General features: G+C 39.0%; 1 protein-coding gene across 1 annotated transcript in view; it reads right to left on the minus strand.

The window, feature by feature from the left end:
- The window catches only part of fstl4 (follistatin-like 4), a 216,392-nt gene extending 191,173 nt beyond the window's left edge, over positions 1 to 25,219 (minus strand). The window contains exons 1-2 of the mRNA XM_032576485.1: positions 24,059 to 25,219; positions 4,405 to 4,553 (exon numbers count right to left, since the gene is read on the minus strand). Of these exons, the coding sequence (XP_032432376.1) occupies positions 4,405 to 4,548 (144 nt within the window). The 5' untranslated portion in view covers positions 4,549 to 4,553; positions 24,059 to 25,219. The remainder of the gene's footprint in view (positions 1 to 4,404; positions 4,554 to 24,058) is intronic.
- Positions 25,220 to 26,672: the final 1,453 nt, after the last annotated feature.

A 26,672-nucleotide genomic window follows, 5' to 3' on the forward strand; every position in this document is an offset into this window, starting at 1 on the left:
TTGTGCGGCCCCAAACTGCAATTCAAAAATGATACAAATTTGGCCCGTATGCAGATGTAGACTTTTAATTTGTAATCAGGGTAAAAAAATGTTACCAACATACTTTAGTTTTCACAAAAGGTAAAAATGTTTTTCCAGAGACACTGCTGCACCCAAATCAGCTTTTATTCTGTATTAAGTTTGGCTAAATATAGCAGGCGTTTCCTGTTATTACTTAAAATAAATGTGTTCAATGGAGTCCAAAAGAAACTAGATGCTTTTCTCTTAAAACATCAAACATTTAAAATCTGCTGCTGAGTTTTAGGGCCACAGTAGAAAAAACACCAGGACATTTCAAACAACAACAATAATCTGAAATTTTGAATTCTCAATTTTTTCCAGAAAAAAAATGATAGATTAATAGAAATTTTATACAAAAAAAACTTGGAAGTTTCTGAAAATTCTTCTAGAAAATGTCTGAGTTTTTGGTGGAAATTTTCTCCTGTTTTGGCACTAATAGAGCGGCGTAAAAAATCCTTCTCAGGTTTTGTATATAAATATCAGGCCTCTTTATGTGATTGATTTTAGGTTTTGTGCAGAAACTAATCGCTAAAACTGGCATTTAAAAGGTCAAAATGCATCTATGAATATCTGCTATGGATAGATGTTATATGTGGTGACGACTGGAATTGAAAATGGCGTTCATAAAAATATTGAATTGCACATTTATCAATATGCTAATCAGGAAATGGACACACATCCCATCATATCCTAGTTTATGCAGATTTTTTAAACCAGGCACCAAAGTGATGAAATCAGATTTACTGTAACTTAATTTACAACATTTGGCAGTTTTAATATAAAAGTGTTGCGTTTATTCGACTCATATTCTGCTTCACACTGAGGAGAGTTTAGTTTACAAACCCAATAGCTTCTAGATAAAAATACCAGAAACAAATATCTGAGCATCCCTTTAAATCCCCCATGCAGCAATAATCTGGCATCGCTATGGAGACTGACATTTTGTGCAAAAGCAATTTGAAAAACAATTCAGATTGTAAATATTGTTCTAAATCCACGGCAACGCAGGCAGGTTTCATTAAAGATTCATGTTTCTACATGTATATAAATATGTTCCTCTCCTGTTTTATGTTTATCAGTTATGGAGGAGTTTCAATGCATTAACACTTTATAATCTGAGATCAAGACACAACAATAACCCCAGAAAAACAGCAAGGACAAAAGAGGAATCATTGTTTTCACAGGATTAATGAACTACTACTACTAATGATTACAATATGTCTAATCTTCCTTCCTTTTTATAAAAACTTGGAAATATCCTGCAGCTTTTACTGGTTTTTCCTGTGATCTTAAAAAAAACAGCAAAGAAACATTTTTTATTGAAAGTTTATTTAAATCCTAAATAAAGTGGATTTTATTTTGAACTAGGCCTGTCACGAAAGCAAATTTTGCTCAACGATTAATTGTCTCAAAAATTATTGCGATAAACGATAATATTGTTTGAAGATCTTTTTACACTGATTTAATGGAAATGACGTAATAATGCAGGCGATTTCCTGCCAAAGATAGATACACTTTATTTTCAACAGAACATTTAACACTGGAGCTGATAAACTAAATAAACAAAACAACCAAAAACGAAAATAAAATGGATTCTCAGTCTCCATTAACAAAAAACACACTTGGAAAAAAAAACTAAGCAACATAAAGCCAAAGTGGAAATAAATACTGCATTCAACCAAAAGAGTGCAGATTATGAAGTCTGTATATTATGTTGCCCTTCAGTAATAATTAGATTTAAATAGAGAAGATGGGCACATCGACTACCTGATGCAATAATTCACACTACATGATTTTTGCTCCTATTTTTCCCCTTACAACAATCTTAGAAAGTTGGTCTTTCTAAGATTGTGTGGTGTGTTACGGTAGATCATCGTTGCCGCTCCGATCCAAATCAGGGTTTTTCTCCGACTGGGATCTTAACGCAACCTGTTGAATGCGACAGGTAGCCAATCAGAAAGCGCGGATTCTCCTCCGTGTTTTCTGAGAGTAAATTACGGAGGGGAATCCCAAACAGCTGACACGGCGCAACCCGAAGTCCAGCGGACATTGGAGATGATATGTGGAAACAACATTAATGTTTATTCAACATGCAAAGAATATAGAAATGACAAGAGGAGGAGTTGGAGCAAAATTGCTACCGCAGTTGATAAACCCCGTAACTTTTCAGCTGTTCTTCGTTAACGTGACTAAATAGGTTCTAATGATTTTCATTCAGTCAGGACTTTACGCTGACACTAGCCACATGCATTGCAGGTAGATTGTAGTAAAGCATTGATTAATGCCTGGTTTTAAAATTAGTTCACTGAACTTGTAGCCATTATTTTGTGCCCATTGTTGGACACCACAGGGCAGGAACGAACCCGATGGAACCGTTATACCTAGGATTTCTGTCGGCTAATGTTTGGGTCTGTCAGGTTTTGAAAATGGGCCGACAATCGGCCGACAGCTCTAAGATCGTGTAGTGTGCGCTGGGCTTTACACTAAGGAAATGAGGAAGGGAGGATCAGTGGAGAGCACCGGAGTTGAGCCTTTTTTCATTCGGTGTCATTAACAGAAAGAGAAAAAGGCCGGAAGAGACGATAATGCCGATAATTAAAATGACGTCGATAGTTTTAATTTATCGTACGATTAATTGATTTACCGTTTATCGCGACAGGCCTATTTTGAACACATGCAGAGGTTGAGGTTCAGACAAAACAGCAGCAAATAAACTATGACAGGACAAAATATCAGATCTATGATCAATATATCTATAATAGTCTCATGTGAGAACAAGAAAACAAACAAATTGGCTTGAAATGACCAATAATTTAAACTACGTTGTTATGGTGACTGATTGTAGAGTTACATCCAATAAAAAGGAGAGAAATTTAATTATTAGCTCATGTAGGAAGTTTGATTATTTTATTTTAATACCAATATATCCAAATACCTGACGAGAGTCTGAGAAAAATAAAACAATCATATCTGTGGATGAGGCTGCAGAGACTCCAGGCATGTTTGATTAAAATACCAAACCCATATTTTACCCGTTTCTTTCCTCTCAAATGACTCATTTCCACCCAGATCTTTACTTTATTAACCAACATGTAAGCTGCAGAAAATGCTATCACTATTATTTGTCTCTTGTTGTTAAATCAGCTTCATGAACATTAATTTCTGAGTTAAAACCAAAACTATTTTATTGTCGACTTAAATTGCATTTTCAAGGTGGAATTAAACCACCTTCAGATGTTTTACAGTGTGTAGCAGGTCAATAATGCAGCTTTAATAAACTCTCCTTTACATAGTAAGGAGGATGAAACTCTCATAAGCTGCGAACAAAATGAATCACTATGATCTGTGGATAGTTTGTATAAAATCTTTACCATTTTGTAAAAATCCCTTCATGCAAAAAATAACTTCCCATTTGTTCCAAGCAAGAATTTAAGGTCAAATCTGGGCAGATTCACATGAATGCATTCAGGTTTGAATAAGTTGTGAGGTTTTTTCCTGAACCGTTGAAAGGTTGGAGTCGGTTGGGGCTGCAGAAAACCAAAAAAGGAAAACTGAAGGCTTTCTTATGCAGATAGCTCTGCCCCAATTAACTGGGAACACTTAGCATTTAGCTTTCCTCTGCACTTAAAGCATTTTCATAACACTTTGAAGAAGTGGAGGATGGCATATATTTGACTAAAAGATTATAATATTTTTGTGGAGTGGTGTTTATTTAAGAGCAGAGTGGTTATGGGATTTGCAGAAACCATAAAGAAACACTAAATGTGCTCATTGGATTAAAGGCTTATGAGTAAGAGGGTTATGTGTAAAACAAACAGGGACAAACTGCATAAACAGAAATGAAAAGAATGGAAATTGGCCCCTGCCTGTGATGGCAGATCCTCATGTTTTCGTTTTTGAAATGTTTTCACATTTTGATTACGGCCAGAAACTGGAAAGGTTTGGTTTTTATTCTGCAGCGTTTCCTTCCCCACAGTCCTTCTGATCCAATATTCATTCAAACTGAAGAAAAACTTTAACGTTAGTTATCTTGCATATTTCTTAGACTTTTATTTACTTTTTTCTCGTGTGCTTGACGTGTGTTGTTCTTAAATATATGATCATTTTACCAGCTTGTCATAAAGCATAGGGGCCATGGTTTGTTAAATTTTAACAAATTTAAAAATTTTAGCTACATTTTAAAAATTTTTACATTTTTGTTACATTTTAACATCGGCAACTATGTAAAATGAAATGATTGACCAATCAGAGAGATGGAGTGGCCAATCCAGGAACTTTGCTTGCAATGTCCACACCCAATGAAACTTTATTTCTTTTATTCTGAAAAGCCGTGAGGATGCTTACCATGGAGTGTGACTCCTGGTGGGAGGTGTGGGACTTGGCGGCTGCATCCGTGCCGCCTCGTCGGCTGCTCCTGTGACCTTCAGCTGTCCAGCATCCCAACGTTCCCAGCAGAACCACCACAACCCAAACACCCAGGATGCCCATTTTATCTGGAGAAGAACACGAGAAAAAGCCCAAAACAACAATAAATACATCGACCAATCTGCTGCACATAAAAAGATCCAACATTTCCATAAACCCGCTGCATGTTGTTGATATCCAGAAATTTTGCACATGCGCAGAACGCTGGAGGGCAAAAAGACGATTCCTTTCCTTTCTATCCATCGCGGCGCTGCAGCAGTAAAACCGTTAAAATGAAACCTGGAGGTGAAGCTATTAATGTAGTGCATTAAACCATTGAAGAACAACACAAAATCACTTTTTTCTCGCGCTACACACAGACTCGTTGCCATAGCAACTGACAACAACGCCACTTCATGCATCAGGATTCAACACCAAAAATCACTGAAACATTTCCCACTCAAAGAGCAGGTTCATGTTTTTAGGCTTGATGTTTATTTTGCGATTATTGATAAGCGATTTGAGTGGTAGATTAGCTACCGCTGGTAGTAGCTAAGCTAACACAGCAATGGTAGATTAGCTACTGTTGCTAGTAGCTAAGCTAACACAGAGGTGGTAGATTAGCTACTGTTGCTAGTAGCGAAGCTAACACAGCGGTTGTAGCTAATTTAAACACCTACTCTACTGATGATCTGTCACAGTTGGTGTGGTGTGTGCCTTTCTTTATTCTGCAGCACATCTACATGTTACGGTTGTCATAGTCAAGCTAGCATGACTGAGCTACTTCCCTCTCCTTTGCTATTTTCTTTCTTAATTAAAACTTTTTCCTGACCTTGTTATCTAGTTGTTGCAGTGTTGATTATTAGTAACAAAGCATTGCATCTATTTTTCTTTTATACATCAGGCGTACATTTCAGATTTATCGCGTTATGTTGATAACTTGCTGGAAGCGGGATCTTGTGACGCTGCAACAGATCCATAAGTAGTACCTTGATATTCATCTGTTTTTGACCATAATCTCTTTAAGTAGATTAAGTAGATTTAAACATTGTTTGAAAATTGTGTCCAACTGATTTTTATTTGTAACTCTGACAGTGTTCCATCACATTTTAGCTCCGAGTTTAATCCGTTTTGAAAGGAAACGCTTTTTGATGACTTGCAGTGAATCAGTTTGCCTCTCAGAGGAGATTACAAAAGATCAGAGGAAATTCAGATCACTAGCTTTGTGATTTTAACAGCAGTCTAACGGACATGAGCATGAGAGCATGAAGCTAGCAGTTACTACTACTCGTTTCTTGAACAAATGTATTCATACTGTGCCTTATAACTGTTTTACATTCTAACATTTTCTTCTGATTTACAAATACAGACTATGCACAAATGTATCCAGGTAAAATATGAAGATTCACTGAAACCATAGAGTACAACCAGAGGCTTGTTTGCACAGACTGTATAATGAAGCCGTGCACACATCAAAGGCCAAACTGATCAAGGATAATTATCTGTATTACAAAAGAACATAGAAAATCTTTTGATGTCAACAAAGAAGCAACACTTTGATGAGTCAAAAAATTAAAAAATAAAAGAGAAGCGCTGGCCTGTGAGCTTAAAATATAAACTCAATTTTCACACCTTCTCATTGACACACATCCAGCTTTAAAAACGGGATTTCACCTGAAACAGAAACGCTGCATTGCATTTATGTTGCATTATTGAGTTTCCCATGTCACAGAAAAATCATAACATTTAATATCAGAGAACTCATCGTCAACATCATTAATTGCAAACAAAAAAATCATTATAATTGACAAAAATAAAGGCTGTAAATTATTACTGCATATTAATATACAACTACTAAAATATGAAGTTAGAAGCTAAACTTATTCAGCTTTTCAGTGGCGGTTGGAAAGAAGCTTCTATTAGCCTTTAAAAAACTGATACTTTCGAGAAGAATTTGTCTAAATTATTACAGAAATAAATCTATTTCTTGGTGACCTTTTTCATTATATTGCCATCTAGACACTAAAGGAACAAAACCCCAAAGTGACATTGCACTAGAAGTATCTGCTGGTATAGTATTATCAAAACTCATGACTCCAGTTCTGAAAGTTTTTGGATTTTGGAAAAAGGTTATGCTTTCTGTGTGCAGGAACACTTGCAGGAACACTTGAGGGATAAATAATGAAGACAATGGAGGCTGCAGAGTTTGGGGAAAAAAGGCCGGAAGCAACAGAAAAGTTTGGGAAACGGCAGTAAATCGAGAAGCTTCTGCCATTTCCTCCTACTTTAAGCTGCCAAAACACTGTAAATAACTATCAATTCCTGTAATATTTACATTTCTACTCTTTAATCTGTGGTCTTTTTCAAGGCCACCGTAAGATGAATCTTTTGTCTTTCTCCTTTGGTTCTGTTAGCTGATCTACTTTACTTTGGGTTTAACTGTACAGACTCAACAGATTGTTGTTGACCTTCCAACAAATATGCTTTCATCCAAATATTGTTTTCCATTATTGACCATTTGCAACTGCGTCACTTGATCACAGGCGCCATAATGGAGGGGAAATGACATGGATGGGAGTATTGGACAGAGCGACTGAAAATGTTTTCCTAAGTTGTTTTTTCGTGGTTTCTTCTTGTTCAAGTTGAGTTAATTTGTGAACGTGACTCACCTGGTTGGGCTCATAAACGGCGGGATTCCCAAACGTTTTAAACAGCTAGTTTAGAAACCGACCCGAACCTCCTGAGTGTTGGTCAAATGACCGACTTTACCTGAATTCACACCACATGATTTATGTCACTGTGTCATAAACAGCGTTTCCCCTGAAACCAGAGATGCTAACCAGCTTCTTCCAAACATGCTAGGCTACATGACGGTGCAGGACTGTCTCCATGGTTACCAATGATTAGAGGCTAACTTTTAGACGCGATATTTGGCATATTTCTAATCATATTTACTTATAAACTATATCAACGTTAGTCTTCTTACCTTGTAAAAAGCTTTCGCTGCTAATCCATGATTGCACCGAGATTCAGCTGCTATCCATCGCCTCGTATCTTCCCTCTTTAAAAGTTATACAACAAAATAAAAAGCTTGGTTTCTATCCCGGTGTATTTATTCAGCCCGCCGCGCAGCTCCGTCACCATTTTAAAGTGAAATCAACTGAATAGACGCGTTTTGAGGCTCCCGGTGATCTGACTGACTGACTGGCTGTTTTTAGCGCTTTGGTCCGTCATGGCGGAGTGGGCGGAGTCCGGAGAGCGTGACGTCACGTGTACAGGCTCAAGTACACGTTTGGTAGCGCAGCGCTGAGCAGCATGACTTTACTCTTTCTGTTGTGTTTTGAATTTATGACGGTATAGAAGTGGAATTAACAACAAAAACTCAGCAAAATACTTGCAAACATCTTAGTGTTTTTCTTTTTAAATGTCTAAAAAAAAGTCTAAGTATTTTAAAGCTGAATTGTTAGTGAAAACCAGCTTTTTGTTCCTAAAATTGCTGTTTGCTTGATTCTAAAAAAGGTTTAATCAGTGGAAAATCAGTTGTAAATACACAACTGACAGACTAATTCAAAATATGTTGACATGTTCTGGGAAGCCGTCAGCCGCTGTAATGATCGCTCTTACATAAACAGCTTTATTTGTTCACATGATACCTTCAGTATATTACATTTTATAAAGTTATTTACATGTATCTTGTGTTCATGAGTATTTTGTTGTTGAGTTGAACTCTAAATCCATTTTTAAAATGGGGATTTTCTTTTATGTTAGTTTTACACATAATGTTTGAGTTCTTCAAAAATATGAGGATGAAAAACTTTTCACCAGCTCGTCTGTCAATCTGTTTAATTTGTCTAGCTATTTAATTATTCAATTTTTTCAATTCACACCATTATTATGTACTTTTTGGGTTAATAAATATATTTAAAATGGAAACATAGAATTTAGAATAATTAAGAATGGAAAACTGGTTTTATAAAGCTCTATGAATGAGAATAAAGTGCTTTATGTCTTTTTAATTTTATCTTTTATTTTTCTATACAGCAAGTTAAGAGGTTTCTACTTAACTTAATAAATATGTAAGTTTAATAGTGAGAGAAACCCACAATTTTCTGTTTATTCAGTCAGTATTTAATACAGCTGAAAAAATAATAATGTTTTGCTTTAATTCATAATTTTCTTTAAAAATGTAACCATTTATGTTATGGAAAGCTATCAGAACTCTTGACACAAGAAAAAACATTTTTTTAAGAAAATGGTTGCCAACATAATTAGTTGTTGGTTGATCGATAAGATTAGTCACCTTTAGATTAACTTATAAATCGACAACTTTCATCACTAACTTACCAACGTTTTGCTCAAAGGCCTTTAAATGTGTCTAATTAACAAAACCAACAGGTTTTGGAGATAAATTTAATTGTTCATGAATATTATGTGTCTATTATTGATGTTAAACGAACAAACATCATGAGTCCTGTGAATGTAAACATCACTTTGAGGAAACAAGGACAGTTTTCAGCTAGCCTGTTAGCCGGCGGCTAGCGGGGCATCATAGATGAGAGCTGGTGAAATTAAACACCAAATGAGATCTGCCAGTCACTGTCGTAATGTGCTGGCTTGGCCTCCAGGCACTGACCCACACACACACACACACCCACACACACACACACCCACACACACACACACACACACCCACACATCTGGCTGCATGCACTGAATGATGTTAAATTCATCAGAAGTGAGGAAAAAACATCAGCAGACAGTAATTTGACCAGATTATTAAAATATAAAGGGTTGTAGAAGAGTCTTTTTAACGCTGGAACAATCATTGGTAGCTCTTCAAACTCAGTTTGATTCTCAGACCTTAAAATGCACTAAAATTACCCATCAGAGCGTTTTATTTATGAGTCTCTCTTTTAAACGTTCAGTTTTCAGGAGATAAAAGTATCCCACTTGGCCAGAGCGTCTGGGAATGATTCATATTCAGGCTCCTGCTTTTTGCTAGAAAGTTTCCTTGCCACTTTTTTGCTGAAATAACAAGAAGACAGCAGGCAGATAGTCCAGTAATAATGTGTTTTGAGATGAAAATTTCGAGAAAAAGATCATAAAACAGGAGGATAAATGCAAATCCTCTTTAGTTTCACAGTTTATTCTCAACTTGGACGAGTCAGCGCATTAAATAAATGCAATAACTGAAGTTAACCTTTAACTGCAGTCATTTTTCCAAATCAACTCGAGTTTTTAAAGCATACTGTCAACCTCAAAGCCCCGGGACCAAATCTGCTCCGCCGTAGCTTTTCATGTGGCCCTTTAGACTCCAAATTACTTCAATAAGTTCCTCCAGTTTTTCACAAATCCTCATCAAAATCAACAGATTCCCACATTTTATCAACACATTCTGGCATAACCGGCCCTTTAAGAACATTCAGATTTTTCATAAAGTGAAACTGAGTTTGAATTTTAAATTTTAAATTCAAGTTAAGTCCAAGTAAATGTTTAAGTCTTTATGGGATCAGATTACGTAAAGTCTCAAATCAGTTCTACTTGGATAAATTTGTCGCGATAAATTTTGCTGAATGATAGATTGTCCCAGATGTTAATGCAATAAATGATGAAATTGTTGTCTTGAGATTAGGCCTGTCACGATAGTAAATTTTGCTGAGCGATTAATTGTCTCAAAAATTATTGCGATAAACGATAATATTGTTTGAAGACCTTTTTACACTGATTTAATGGAAATGACGTAATAATGCAGGTGATTTCCTGCCAAAGATAGATATACTTTATTTTCAAAAGAACACTAAACACTGGAGCTGATAAACTAAATAAACAAAACAACCAAAAACGAAAATAAAATGGATTCTCAGTCTCCATTAACAAAAAACGCACTTGAAAAAAGAAACTAAACAACATAAAGTAAAAGTGGAAATAAATACTGCATTCAACCAAAAGAGTGCAGATTATGAAGTGTGTATATTATGTTGCCCTTCAGTAATAATTAGATTTAAATAGAGAAAATGGGCACATCGACTACCTGATGCAATAATTCACACTACATGATTTTTGCTCCTATTTTTCCCCTTACAACAATCTTAGAAAGTTGGTCTTTCTAAGATTGTGCGGTGTATTACGGTAGATCGTCGTTTCCGCTCCGATCCAAATCAGGGTTTTCCATGACTGGCCGCAGCCTGTTGAATGTGACAGGCAGCCAATCAGAAAGCGCGGATTCTCCTCCCTGTTTTCTGAGGGGAAATTATGGAGGGGAATCCCAAACAGCTGACACGGCGCAACCCGAAGTCCAGCGGACATTGGAGATGATATGTGGAAACAACATTAATGTTTATTCAACATGCAAAGAATATAGAAATGACAAGAGGAGGAGTTGGAGCGAAATTGCTAACTTTTCAGCTGTTCTTCGTTAACGTGACATAAATAGGTTCTAATGATTTTCATTCAGTCAGGACTTTACGCTGACACTAGCCACATGCATTGCAGGTAGATTGTAGTAAAGCATTGATTAATGCCTGGTTTTAAAATTAGTTCACTGAACTTGTAGCCATTATTTTGTGCCCATTGTTGGACACCACAGGGCAGGACCGAACCCGATGGAACCGTTATACCTAGGATTTCTGTCGGCTAATGTTTGGGTCTGTCAGGTTTTGAAAATGGGCCGACAATCGGCCGGCAGCTCTAAGATCGTGTAGTCTGCGCTGGGCTTTACACTGAGGAAATGAGGAAGGGAGAGTCAGTGGAGAGAACCGGAGTTGAGCCTTTTTTCATTCGGTGTCATTAACAGAAAGAGAAAAAGGCCGGAAGAGACGATAATGCTGATAATTAAAATGAGGTCGATAGTTTTAATTTATCGCACGATTAATTGATTTATCGTTTATCGCGACAGGCCTACTTGAGATAATTTAAAAATGGTAATATAATAAACAAACTAACAAAAACTGCAAACAAAAGGAATTGTGAATTCTCCGTAAACAAAATTATCCTTTAAAAAAAGGTTTAGATGAGACCAAAACACCAAAGCATAAATCATGTTTTATGCATGATTTACTCAGATTATTTAGTTACTTCCACTCCTGAATTAAGTTAAGGTCAGTAAGCAAGAAGCTGCTTTTTCACAAGGTAAAAATATTATTTCCACTTAAAGCTTAAATTTGCTTCTTAAGGATCGCATGGAAACATAAACATACTGAAGACTAATTACTGAAAGGAAGCTGCAGAAAGTCTTAATTTAAAAAGGACTTATTTTAATTCAAAGTTAAATATATTGAGGAATTTATTTTCAGAAGATGCAAACAAAACTCAATCTCCCATATTTTGTAGATAAAGTCTGCTTGCTACTGACATCCGTCTGCTTGATGAAGACGAATCAGTGGAACCCAGAGACAGAATATTTATGTAACTACTTCTCACATCAACGTTGTGTTGGGTTTTTAGTGGGAAAAAGTTCAAGGTAATGGACAAAGTGCAGGATCAGAGTTATAATATATCACATTCTGTCAAAATCTGCCATTTATTGCAAACGCCCTGGGGCCGAAATCACCTTCAGAGGTTCTTATTTCAGAAACCGCTGCTCAAAGTTGAGACATTCCTGCTATTAAATTGATGCAAAAACTGTCAAAATACAAAACAGAAACCAATTTGACTAAATTAAAATGAATTTTGATCTTAAGCCAGGAGAAGAAATCGATCTTTTTGCATAATGATGTGATTATGTCTAATTATAAAACACAGAAACGTTTTCGTTCTCCTAAGCGAGAAACTCAGAAACACATCTGGTCCGGTTCTGGAAGCAGATGCAGGATGTCAGGTTTGACTGGAAGTGTCACCAAAACCACATCAGGATCTAAGGAGGGATAATCTGCAGCACAAAATCCACCGACTCGTTTTCCTCTGGCTGCACAATTCTGCAGAAATTCAGTCATTTATATCAGTTATCTAATTATCCTAGAGGAGCTCCTTATGAACAAAAACTATATTCTGACTGAGAGTTTATTAGTGATTCCAGAATCAAATGTTGTTAATTTACTTGGAAACAGTTTTTACTTTGTAATGTTTGAGGTTTTAAATGATCAACTGATGTAAGAAATTTTATTTATTTGTGTCAAATTAACAGACACATTTCTCTGATGTTTATTGGTCAAAAATGAGAAAAACTAAACATTTTCCTTCCACTTCACCGTTATAAACTGACCTGTGATGGTGCAACGTGTCAAACTAACGGTCCTTGGGCCAAATCTGGCCCGCTGTAGCTTTTCATGTGGGCCTGCAGACTCCAGATTACATCAATAAGTTCCTCCAGTTTTTCACAAATAAACAATTTTTTATGATTTTTACTGCAAATTTTTCTCAATATTGACCAGAAACATGGGGTTTAATTGACTGCTGCCTCAGCCTCAGTAAGAGTCACATTTAACATCAAACATTAGCGCAAGCGTCGTAAAAATATTCCTAAATTAGCACCACAAAATCTGAGGAACCAAATCCTGGAGGAACTGATCAGTGTGAAAAAGTGTTAAAATATTAATATTTTAACAGTTTAATGGGTTTTATCACCACATTCTGGCACAACCGGCCCTTTAAGAACATTCAGATTTTGATCAAATGAAACTGAGTTTGAATTTTAGAGCATCGAATTCCCTGAAAACACAAAGTAAACCGTAAGAGATCTGAGTTCTCCTTCAAGCTGCTGTCATCAGAACAATATCAGCTTTAAGATTTAAAAGCAGAGTTTTGGCCCCAATAACCAGATTTTGTTTAAATAAGAAATGGAGCATTTTTTTATTAAACGAAAATCTCTCTTCAGGAATAAATTATTCATTGTTTGAGCTTGTAAGGCAGCAAAGTTACAGAAACCAGGAAGAAAAGATTTAATTTAATATTTCTTTAGCACTTCTTGAATTAAATATTGTCCTAAAACACAAATGTTTCAAAATTATAAATGATATCTGTCAACATGCCAACTGTGACAAGAAGATGCAGAGCGGAACCAGAACCAGAACCAGAAGGTTGATCCAACAGCAGCAGATCTTTAATCTTTAATTCAGTGATTTATAAACTACCAGCTGTAGTTTAAAGTCTCTCAGTGAAGGACTGAAGAACAGGGTGGTGTAGAACTAGGTGATGCAGAACTGGGTGGTGTAGAACTGAGTGGTGTAGAACTGGGTGGTGTCTCTATCCTCCTGGTTCTAGTCAGAACTCCAGCAGCAGCGTTCTGGACCGTTGGGTTGTCAATCAGACCTGTGAAGACGCTGCTGCAGGAATCAAAGCCACTAAAGAGAAACTAAAGCCTGGATGAGTTTCTCTGATCTGAGACTTTAGTCTCTGGTCCTGGAAATGTTCTGCAGTTGCTAGAAGGCCCACTCTGGAACCCAGGGGTCAGAGGTCAGAGGTCAGCCTGATCTCTAGTTTCCAGCTGTAACAACTGAAGCTGAGCATTGACTCTAGATCTATAACTCTAGACCGTTCCTCTTTAATAACTTCAGTTTCTGTTCAGCTTGAGAAAGTTGTGGCACATCCACATATCTGTTCAGTGATTGGATGGGTTCAAAGGTCACCTGGTGACATCATGATGTAGAGCTGTGTATCACCTGTGTAGCTCTGGTAGCTAACCTTATTTCCTGCTAAGCCTGAGCCAATAGGAGCGTATGGGGTCCTAGGACTGAGCCTTGGGGTTCCCCACATATCACAGACCTTCATGCTGTGGCTCAACACCTGGTTTGTTTGCAGGTAGCAGAAATGCTTTTTACAAATTACAGTACATTATAATACAGGAAACTAAAACAGGAAGACGGCGGGACAGAGGCTGAAATACTTTAGTTTCCCGGTCAGTAATGATTTAGACCAAAGCCTAAAATCATGACTGAGCGTTCCCAGTGACTCCATCCTTCTTAAAAAGCTGAAACTCCAGTAGAAGTGAAGCTGGAGCGTAAATGAAGACAAGCAGTCGTTGCTCTCTGCTCTGCAGCTCTCCAGGTAGGATTGCTGTCACAGTTACAAATGACACACGCAGTTCCACTCAGACACTCGTTTCACGCTCAGCGTGCTTTTTTCCTCCCTGCAAGTTGCTGAGTATTTAAAAAACGATACAAAAGAAAAGAGCGCTGGAAGGATGGAGAAAGTATCATGTGTGAGTGATTTCCCCGGCTAGAGTCAGAGCTTCATTTTTAAGCTAAACTATTGAGAAGAGTCATGCATTAGAAATATCCACTGGTTAACGTTTTCCCAAATACAGTAAAAAATAAATGGCCGTTGTCAATCCCTCCATGTTCCCCCCAAATGGTGCATGGCCCATTTTGGAACAAACCTCTCTACACTCGGCTGCTCTAAGCGACGCCTCACACTGACGCCCGTCTCTTCAGGAACATCGCCTGCCTGCGCTCAGGTTTCACACAGACACTTCTTCACCCTGATCCAAACAGAACCAGGGGGAGAATCGCGTTCTGCCCGATCCGGGTTTCTCTGCTTCGTCTTCCTCCGCCTGTGTGGTTGGAGGAGATACCAAAGGTGTCAGTCTGTCAGACAGCCGCGCCTCAAAAACCCACTCTGGTTAGACTGAACAGGATCTGCAGCTTTCAGGCTTTTCTCTTTCAATGTTTACTTTTTATTTCCATTTTTTATGAATTTCAGAATATCTGGATCAGTATATCTGACAGTCTGTCCTTTGGAAACAGGTTTATGTTTAAACATGCAATGAAAACAGAAACATTAGAAAGAACTAATGAAGGAATAAAGAAATTCTGGTATGAAAATAAATTTACTTAATGGAAAAACTCCAAGTTTATTTTTCAATAGATTCTGTGCAGATTTTTCAGGTGCATTGAAATTTGTTTATTTTACAAAACTGCAATGAAAACACTTTTTCACATAACAGCCAGATGTTACTACTGGTGGAAACTACGAAGAAAAAAAGGCTACAATTCACACAAGCTAACGAAAAACAAGCTAACAAACAAGAAGCTAACAAAAAACAAGCTAACAAACAACAAGCTAGTGACCAACAAGCTAATGAACAACAAGCTAATGAACAACAAGTTAATGAACAACAAGCTAATGAACAACAAGCTAATGAACAACAAGCTAGTGACCAACAAGCTAATGAACAACAAGCTAATGAACAACAAGCTAATGAACAACAAGCTAGTGACCAACAAGCTAATGAACAACAAGTTAATGAACAACAAGCTAATGAACAACAAGCTAATGAACAACAAGCTAATGAACAACAGTTCCTGGTCCAGTGAGCCAAAGATTCAGATGCTACAGTGAGAATTCAGGGTGAATTCACACCAGTTCTGTTTATTTAGCTTTAATCCAACTCCAGTCAGTTTGGCAAGAATCTCCGTTCCGGTTCTGGAGTTGTGAATACGCAATCGGACTCTCGTGAACCAATAAACTAACTCTGGTTCGCTACAAGCCTCGGTCTGGGTTTGGTTGAAGTGAACTCTGGTTCGGTTTGAATGTGAACGCCAAGCGGAGCAGAGACCACTCCAAAAGCAGGAATTGGACTACAGCCCAGGGCATTCTGGGTAACTACAACCAAAGCTAGCGTGCTAGCCTAGACCTAGCAGCAGAAATGGCTCCTGGTCTTCAGCCAAAGACTAAAGAGAAATCCTCCAACACTAAAATCTGACGCCTCCATCTTGTTTCCATCTGGTGAAGAAGGAAGTTGCTCTCAGCGTCTTCAGAGGTTTTTGTGTCGTTTCCTTCAGTGGTTCTTGGTGCAGCGCCCCCACAGGCCAGGAGGGGAACAGGTTGGTTTGACTAAGAGCCACACTAGCTGGAGGTGGAGCAGATGATGGAAAACTCTTTTTGTATTAGAGGTCATTTAAATATTTACTTTGAGGTATTTCCGGTCTCTACATATTTGGTTAACGCTGCAGTAGATCCTGTACTTCATACTCTGAGTCATGGATTTAAAATAATCTCTTCTACTGGAGAGTCGCAGTAATGATGAAACATGGAGACGCCAGCAGAGATACGGGATTTGCAGATGGTGCTAGTTAGCAGGAATGACCATTTCATTTTATCACTGTGGTTTTATTAACGATGAAACTAATTAAGATTCATCACCAAGATTTAATAAAGCTGCCAGCAGCTGCTGTCTTACACAGTACTGTAAAAAACAAGAAATAACAGTTAGTTCATTTAAAAACAACAGAAACTGACCATCACAGGAAAAAGGTTTAGATGGTGTGTCAACTGAAGGCCCGAGGGCCAAATCCGGCCCACCAGAAGTTTTCATGTGGCCCTCTAGACTCCAGAAGGACGAAGAAATAAAACTTTATGTGCTTAAATATTTTATCAATCAAATCAAAGCAGTTTTTTTCTGTTTGCCAAATTACATCAATATATTTCTCCAATTCTTTGTGAATTCAAGCAAAATCAATTCGTATTGCAAATTTTCTGCAAAGAATGGTCAAAACCCTTGGGTTAGCAGATGCTAACTGTTTCTTCTTTCTACTCCACTGCTGCCTCAGTCTGTGATCGATAAGAAATAAAATAAAATCACATTTACTGTCAAACATGAGTGGAAATATTTCAGATTTATCTCCATAAAATCAAAGGTAAATCATGAAAACAATTCTGGAGGGAAAACATGTTGAGTATTTAAATCAGTATCAAACACACACACAGCTATTTATTAATATTATTAATAAAGTTTTATACCTTCTGGTTCAACCGGCCATTTAAGAACAAAAGAGGCTTAAATTGAAATAAATATTTCAAATAAAAGTCACCATTTAGGAAGAAAACCTCCAACAGAGGAGGAAAAGTCATTACAGCAATTAGAGGGTGTGACCGCAGCGTATGGAGATTAGATCAGTTAATGTTTTCATTTTGAAGAGAAGCAGCAGCACATGAGGCCTTTAAGACAGAAAAGTTGCAGTCGCTTCTCCGAAGCATCGGCTTCACAAACAGCTTCCAAACCAACCAACGTTCGTCCTCAGAAACGGAAGAACAACGGCAGCTGCTTCTCAGTAACATAACATAGTTTCCATAACCAGACTGGAGCCGTTGGCGTTGAAGCCCATCATGGCTGTCAGGTGAGTCTGAAAGGAGCACAAACGGAGAGCGACTTGTTACATCCAGAAACTCCCTGCAGGCTTTGTGACAGAGCTGAGGGGGAAACGGATACCGGGGGTTTTCTGCTGCTTGGCCAACACCACTGCGTCTGCTCATCACAGAACCGCAAAAATACCATCCAGACGATATGAAACAGGAAGAAACGGCTGCTGCATGCAGAGCCGACCGGCCGTCTACATTCACCAAACATGAACCTTTTTTCGTTCTGCGGTTTCTAAAGATGCAACTGAACTGAAAATATTGATGTATCATTTTGAATTTATTCCAGTTTTTCCTCATTCAAACAGGAAACCCCAGAGTAACATGAAAAAGTTTATTGCTTTTTATCTGAGACGGCAGAACTCATCTGGACGCACTGTGGATCTTCTACGGAGCTACATTGGTGCCATGATGTTTGCTCAAAAGAAAAACAGAAAAAAGTAAAGAAAAGATCTGAAACTGAAAAATTATTTTGAAACTGAAAGAAATTGAAGATTTGAAACTACTTCTCAGCGCTTATTTTCAGTTCCACATCTTTTTTCAGTTTCATTTTCTTTCCTTTTGAACAAACCTTATGGCCTGATAAACTCCATACTCTTCAATCATTCAGAAAGTCGTCCAGAACCAGAACTGAAGCGGGTCAGGATGTGCAGAATCAACTCAGTAACTTTTGTCCAGAGCAGAAAACGAACAAACTGAACCAAAACCTTCAAGCTGAAGTCAAACTGACCAAAAGCACAAAGAAAGAAAGAAAAACAGGATAACCTGGAACAGCGTAGCAGCAGCTAAGCTGGTGCATAAAAAGAAAATTTAATCTGTAGATGGATGGATCGACGGCCATGAAGAGGATTTCTCTGTGAAGCATCAATACGCCTCGATGCTCAGACACACAGATGACATAAAATAATAAAGTTCTCCTTCAGAAACTCAGAGTTAATATCTTTATTCCCAGCAAGATTTAAGCTTTGGGAGGCAGTCGGATGTAGTCTGCCTCTTCTGCAGGAGTAAAAACCCTTTAGCCAAAAATAACATCAAAGCTGTTCAGAGTCTTTAAAGCGTCAAAGAATGATGCACTTCTTACATCACTGGTCGAACTTTTCTACAAAGTCAATCAAATTCATTTAAACGTCACCGAGGAGACGAACATGTGATGCTTCGTTTTTGGCATTTTGATGAAAATATTTCTAATTATTTTATTATTATTATTCAAGTCATCAGATCAGTTCTTTGCATTCATCTTCATGTTTTCTTTCTGTAAATGTTTTTACTTGAATTTCTCCTGCAGAACAAGCTGAAGCAGTTTGATAAACAGGACAGATTTATTTATCAAAGACTTTTAGAAATTTGCATCATCTGCCGTTATTTCGGTCAAAAATGATCTTATAATAAACCAGTTGTACCTGTTAGCAACCTGTGGTTCTTCTGAACCTGTAGCTGTTAATAATGTTCCTCATGTTCCTCCAAAATGTAGAAAAATGACTTTTAATGTGTTAAAATGTAAAGATGATTAAAAACATTCTTCCTGGGCGTTTTCCTGCTGAATGCATAACATTTCCATGAACAGTAACACCAATAAAGTAAAGAATATTCTTTCTTTTCAGGTTGAGAATCACTTAACACAAACAAACACCTTTAAATGTGTTTAACATCTTAACAAATACAACCTAAAATTAAAATATTAGTCTCTTAACTCACTTATTGTCCTGAACAAATCGACTCGAGGCGTTTTGAGTCATTTAGATTCTGAAAGTTTGGATTTTAAGCTTTCTAATGACATCAAATAAATGAAAATAAAAAAGAAGTTGTTTCACTACCAAGTGTTGTGTGTATTAATAACATTTTAGGATATTTGTAATTTAGAACCACAATAAAATAAAAATATATTCGAGTTGATTTGGCAGAAACAAAAATGTTCTTCTGCACCAATAAATATAAAATTATCATCCTGTTCTATCTGTTGTATTTATTCACCGATTAAATCATTTGAATCAGTTAAAAACAATAATAGCTGTTGACATGTGAGCAGAGCATCATAAGTAAGCAAAGTCGTAAACGACAGAACAGTTCTCTGAGACTCGTTCACGGCTCCACGCCGTTCAAAAGAATCAAAACGTTCGTGAGCAACATCAAAAGGTCTAATCATGAATAATCCTGGAGTTCTTTCTCTCCATCAGTATCATCATCAGTGACCCGGTTTCAACCCACTTATCCATTATTATTTGTGAGCTGACGTCACGACGTCAGCTTACATGCAGTTCCTTCCAGACCACTAGGGGGCGCCTGTGGACCACCAGTTCACAAATCAAGTATTTAAAAGGAAACAAGCAAAATTCAAGATTTACTCAGATTCCCAGAAGCACAACACATAAAACCCGATCAGATGGAAGAATTATAATCAGATTATAATCAGTTTTATTCCAGTAAATAATCTGAATATGATTATTGTCACTGTTTGCATCAGCAACCATCTACAGCGGCGTCCATCAAACACATCAGGCTCAATCTGAAGAAACACAAATGCAGCTCAGATAAATCTACAAATCCATCGAAACGTCCTCATCCTGACATCTGAAAATAAAAAAGCAGAACAAGCAGATTTTCTTCCTTCTGTTTAAAAACCGGACATTTTGTGGATTTCTGCAGTGTTAATGCATACTTCATTATCCAGCTGTGTTTTCTATCATTAATGTCTACAAGGTCAGCAGCACTGATCCAAGGTCAGCAGCACTGATCCAAGGTCAGCAGCACTGATCCAAGGTCAGCAGCGCCGATCCAAGGTCAAGGACAGGAGTGAAGACGTGACAAAAAAAGTAAAACTCCATGTCAGAGGAAAAACTCAAAATGAATATTTCAGAGAAATCGCCTCATCCTGTTTGCTTCCTTTCTAAAACTCCAGGTTCAAATGGGTCAGGGTTCAACCTCTGTAAGTCAAAAGGTCAGGGTTCGACCTCTGTGGGTCAAAGGGTCAGGGTTCGACCTCTGCAGGTCAAAAGGTCAGGGTTCGATCTCTGTAGGTCAAAGGGTCAGGATTAGATCTCTGTAGGTCAAAAGGTCAGGGTTCGACCTCTGCGGGTCAAAGGGTCAGGGTTCGACCTCTGCAGGTCAAAAGGTCAGGGTTCGACCTCTGCGGGTCAACACAGACACAAACCATGAAGATCTTCATTATCTGAGCTTAGTGAGTTAAGAATTGAGTTTCTACTATTTACTTGAGTTGCTTTTTTGAGAAAATGTACTTTTAGGAGTATTTTTACTACGTAGTACTTTTTACTTTTACTTGAGTAAAATTTCTGGGTTTTCTTCCCACTGAATGAAAATCAAACATTTTCAATAAAAAATTTACACAAACCTGCAGTTTCTGTTAAAGTTTCTTTAGTTCTTTATTGAAAGAAACTGATTTTACTTGATTTTGTTACTTTTTGTCCATAAATTGCAGAAATTTCCACTTAGGTTTATATTTCGGTTCATCTGATGATGTCATTTTTAAATATTAAATTATTAATTTGACACTTTTTACCAGATATATTTTGACTCCAGTCATTTATTGGCCACTTTTACTTTAATGAAAACGTTCAAGTCGTGCTCCGTTTGTCTCCGGATCAGGACTCTAACCACCCGATGTGAGCCCCGGTTAGAGAGCAGAGCTGGTGAGGCGACCCAGACGCTGATCCTGTACAGCAGGAAGAGCCTCGGTTTGGGGTTTCCTCCAGGAGGGCAGAGGGTCGGGGCATAAAAGAAGCTGACAGATGGCTGACTGAAGTCGATGCTGAACACAGAGATGGCAGCTGACCTTTCGCTAACCCCTCTCCACGTTTCTCACTCTCTGCTGACTCTTTCCAGGCGGCGGCTCTGTTTGGGCTGAGCTGCTCTGAGCTCATATGGGATGCAGCAGAAAAGGTCATTTCTAGAAGTTCAACATCACTGATCAGAATTTCAAGTGACCGGCGATGTCGGTGACCTGAGGAGATCCAACCAGCCCAGAAACGAGCAGGAAGGTGCAGCGTTGGCCGAGTGATTTCCATCTCCAGGGTCGAGTTTTAAATCCAGAAGGAAACATTTCATCTCTTCAAATGAAAGCTGATCAGCGGCCTGCGTCTGATCGGGTGGCAGCAACACCACAGAAATCTTTGCTTTTGTTTCTGAGCGCAGCTCGACAGAGCCGAGTCACCAGGTGTACGAACCGGTTCACCTGAGGGGACCGCCATGTTGGGCAGGGAAAAATAAGTCACCTTTCTGATAAGATGGCGGCTCCAGCTCCCACTTCTGTTGAAAAACAATTGTTACTTCATTAGAAATCAAAAAGCTGCGAGCATCTTGTGGAGCAAGTTAGCATTTTTCTACTCAGCTACAAATGAGGGAAATAGCAATAAAAAACCAAAACTGTCACTGTGAGGAGAGTCTGGACCTGTTAGTACGTCATAGAAAATATTAAATAAAAAGACGCACAGATGTGTTGGACATTTTTAACTTATGAGGTCGGAAACAAACCGACTGGATCTCCTCTGGAAAGTCACAACAATCCGTCCAAAACCAGCCGAGGTCGTTTGAAAAAAACCACAAAGGGCAAAAATAAATAAAACGTGTAGTTTTCATTCAACTTTTCATTAAACTGCAAACCAAGGTGAAGCTATTCTTGTTACATTTTGTGGAACTTTTTTTATTTATTCATAGAACCAGAACCAAGCAGCTTTCAGCTTCTATGCACCACAAATCTGGAACAAACGACCAGAAAACTGAAAAACAGCCGAAACGCTGAGCTCCTTTAAATCTGGTTGGAGCTGCTTGTATTCCTGATGGAACATCGATCAACATGTCTGACGTGTTTTGATGATGTGAAACATTTTGAACTGCCTTGTTGCTGAAAGCTGCTGCACAAATAAACTTGATTGATTAATCAAACCATTTTCGTTCCTGTAACAATGATTTGTTTTGTTCTGATGACATTTTATATAGTGAAATCTGATGGAGAAACAAAAACCACGCAGCTGCTGAGTCCAATGACCGCTCATATTTATATTATTATTATTATTATTATGCTACATGTGAGGCTAATTCTGAGTTTTTTCAGCATCTCTGCATCACCCAATCACAGCAATCTGAAATCAAATCGCGCATTAACGATGCAAAACAACAGCGACGCCGCGCAGCAGCTCATCGTAGTGGAAAAGTCGCTGCAGCATTTATTCTGTCAGCGTCGCTCAAAAGGTCAATTACATGCTTATGATGATGAATTTAAATGCAGGCTGGAGACCTGGATAAATAGCCTGCCAGACTAAGAGGAGCAGAGCATGAAAACCTGTAGAAAGCCTTTCTCTCACACGCTGCAGCAGAAAGGCGTCGCGCCACCGCGGATGAAGTGAAACAGAAGTTACTGTCAGGCGCAAAACGCGTTTAAGCCGCTTCCGCTTTAATTGGTCATCAGCGAAGCTCCAGGAGCCTAATTCAGCTCTAATGACTGGAAGTGTTACGGTAAGGATTGGTGTGTGTGTGTGTGCGTGTGTGTGTGTGCGTGTGTGTGTGTGTGCGTGTGTGTGTGTGTGGGTGTGTGTGTGTGTGTGTGTGGGTGTGTGTGTGTGTGTGTGTGTGTGTGTGTGTGTGTGTGTGTGAGTCATCCCACTATTAAGCCCGTCTGTGAAGCAACAACCAGCCGTAATCTGCCGGACTCGGTAATGACTCTCCGGACGGCAGCAGCAGTTCTGACTCGGTTCTGGTTGACATCAGACCCGGAGGCTCGGCTTGTTTAATCGCTGCTGACTAGAAGTGGCTTCATCTCCACTTTGATGCTGCTGCGTTTCTTCTTCGTGGCCTCTCCACTGAGTCAGCAGGTCCTCCAGCGAACAGGAAACGTGTCCAGGTGAGAGTGAACCTGGAGTCAGAACTGCACCAAACCGGAAACCAGGGTCACATATTGATCCTGACGCGTGCACGTGCTTTTTGCTGTCCATGCACGCGCAGATGCCCGCAGCTGCACGTGTTGTTTATAAGCTGAAAGGTTTTCATTAAATGCCTTTTCTGTGCGTGGATTCACATTCAGGCAGCCTGATGCGGAGCGGAGGATCCGGGGGAGGCGGGCAGGTTCCCGGCGGCAGCCCGCTCCACCGGGCCGGCCTCTCCTCACTCCCACTGGGGTTTCTTGGCGAAAGCAGCTGATTTAAGTCGATGTTGTTAAGGATTCTCTCCCTTTTCCACTCCTGTGAGTTTTTTCTGCATGTCTCCAGTTAAAGGTGAAGTCCAGCCTGATGAACTGAGCGGGACCGGGGATCCACGCCGGAGCGTCCAGCGCCGCTCAAACCCTGGAGCTCTTTAGTTGTTTTCAGCCGCTGAATGATTTACAGCAGCTGTAGGTAGACCCGGTCACTGCCATCGCCCTGCGCTGTGAGGCTCCATTTCAACCCAGCTGGATTTATTTTCAAATAAAACTATCGCAAAATGTAAGAAAGAAAAGGAAAAACAGCCTCCGCTCACTCAAAAAAAAAAATCTAATCCACCAAACTTGTATCTGCTGAATGTTAAACCAGCTGCTTACCTGAGATCCTCCGAGGAAACGCGCAGAAAGAAACAGATTCCCCGCAGCGGTGAGTCCGAACTGTTCTGCCTGTAGTCCCACTGGGTTAATTTCGCGCTGGCGGCTCTCAGACGCGGCTGTTTCAGCGGCGGGCGGCGCGTCCCCAACCCTCAGCGGCGGTCCATCCTGCGGCTCTGCGCGGCTGGTTTCCTCTCCAGCTCCGCTTTCTGCTCTGCCCTATTTCAACTCCTCTCGTGCCGCTCCGCTCCTGACGTCAGCCGCTCCGCGCGCAGCTGCGTCCCGCGACGGAAGGCGACACCTGGGCGTGCGCGCGCGCGCGCGAGTTTTGACGTCTGTGACGATCTGACAGCGGAAGTCAGACAGAGTTTGGCTTTGAGTCGATCAGTCGATCATTAATTCATAATGTTTGTGTTGTTAAGAGGCGCAGCTGCATTAAGCAGAGTAGTTCTTTTATTTCTGATTCGATTCAGAAAGCAGTTCAGTTGATTTACACACCAATTCACAAAAAACTGTTTTCTCAAAAAGCAGAAAGATCCAGTTCATATGGGACAATATATAATCAGTCCAAGTCAATGTGAATGAGTCAGATTCAGTTTATAATGGTCAAAATTATTCATTCCACTGATTTTCTTTGCAGCAATTAAAAAACCCAAGTAGTTTTCAGATCAACCCTTAAAGAGATGCTTTAAAATCCCCACAATTCATCCATTAAGTTTGGAAACTATGACGATCATGGAGGAAGGCTGATTTTTTTAATGGTGGATCAAGTTTGTGGGAATTTGTTCAAAGTTTTTCCCCTTAAGAGTCAAATCTGGTTTAAATCATTAAACTAATGATTTGTTCATTGACATTTCATTTATTTTGTTTGCATCACCTGCATAAAGAATCATTGTATGAAATCTGTATGTATGTAAAGATTGAAAACATAAAAAGGGTGATGGATGTTTACCTTATTAAAACATAAAGACAATTTTCAAACCTTTGGGGTCACAAATTATTTCCTGTTTTGTTGGCCAAAGTTTTTCCATTCTTGGCTTCTGGTCAGGGGCCAAACAAAATCATTTAAAGGGCCACCAATGGCCCGCGGACCACCCTGTGAGCACACTGGTAGATTTTACAGACTTTCTGAGTTAACATGGTGGCCACCATGTTAACTCAGAAACATGGCTGGTTTCTTTAAGCTGCGTTTCCACTGCAGGCTTTAAGGCTCAATACCAGTTTTTTGTGAAATCAGATGTTTTTGCGCGACTGTTCACATTTCCAAACATATGTGACCTGAATCTTATTCTCTTAATGAGAACTAAATGTGTGGATCATGTGGAGGCTGCAGGAGCTTCACATGCTCAGTATTTGCAGACATTAACATGGATGCTAACGGTGGAGCGCATCGTGTGATTTTAAAGTTGTTGTCTGTCCAGAGCAGCACTTTAATCCTCATCATAATCCACATTTTTTGTTGTTTTCTTCCTATTTGTTTGTATCAGGATGCAGATTAGAATCAATGACACGGGTCCGACATGTATCGGATTCAGAACCACACATCCAGGAGCCTTAGGCTGCATTTATAAAAATCCACTCAGTTTTCAGATTGCCATAAAAAGATCACATTTGGTGTCAGTGAGGTGATTTGGATCCCTTCAGGCTGCAGTTTGAATTGTATCGTCTCATTTACACTTTATAAAAGGTTTGATGTGGTTAAAAAACTCAACTTCTGGGACAAGATTAAGAAACTATTTCACACTGAATACTACAGATTAAAGACTTTCACCAGTGAGGGTCTCCAGTCTCAGTCCGCAGATCTACTGTCCTGCTGTTGATGGAGTAATCTCCAACACACCTGAGTTTCCTCATCAGCAGGTCAGGAACAAAACATTGATGTGACTGAGGTCAAAGAAAGGTGCAGCAGCTCTGCAGCATCAGGCCCTCCTGTTGGGCAGCATCCTGTCAAATCCTGCAGAACAAGGTTCCCCATCGGAAACGTTGAAACAATAACTCAGAGAAACGTGTCTTTCCTTAAGGCTCTTCGATTAAAGGCAACATGTCGTACAAAGAAAGCATCATGAAAACCAATGAGACTGTAGATGTAAGAGCACAAGTTTAGACTGGAAATTCAACATCTTTTAACAAAATGATAAAAGTTTCCCCAGTCCTGGGGATCAAGAAAAATATATGTGTGAGAAAAAGTTGGAAGTGTAAAGCCAGACTCAACTGTTCAGCAGTGAGAAAAGACTGAATGTCGTTTAGTGGCAGGAAATGAGCTGGAAAAATCTGATGTGTTTCTTTATCACCTCCCAACGACAGTCTGAAATAAAATATCTATGAGCTGGAGAGGATGGCAGAAACTGGACAAACCAGTTCTACAAATAAACTCGAGTTGACCTTCATACGTTTTGATACTGTCCCAGAATCCAACTACTCAGGAAGTGTGTTAATAAAATCATTAAGGCGTCCTGGGAGAGCGCATAGAAATGTTTTCCACCGCTCTATTTCTGGATGATCTTCCAGGGAAGCAACAAAAACCTGCAGAAAATATTAATGGTTGGAGGAAGAAAGGATAACCCAAATATAGTTACAGCTGATCCACTGAACACTGACATGTTTCAATTCAATAGAA

This window comes from Xiphophorus hellerii, chromosome 11 (assembly GCF_003331165.1).
Source record: "Xiphophorus hellerii strain 12219 chromosome 11, Xiphophorus_hellerii-4.1, whole genome shotgun sequence".
Taxonomy (NCBI): domain Eukaryota; kingdom Metazoa; phylum Chordata; class Actinopteri; order Cyprinodontiformes; family Poeciliidae; genus Xiphophorus; species Xiphophorus hellerii.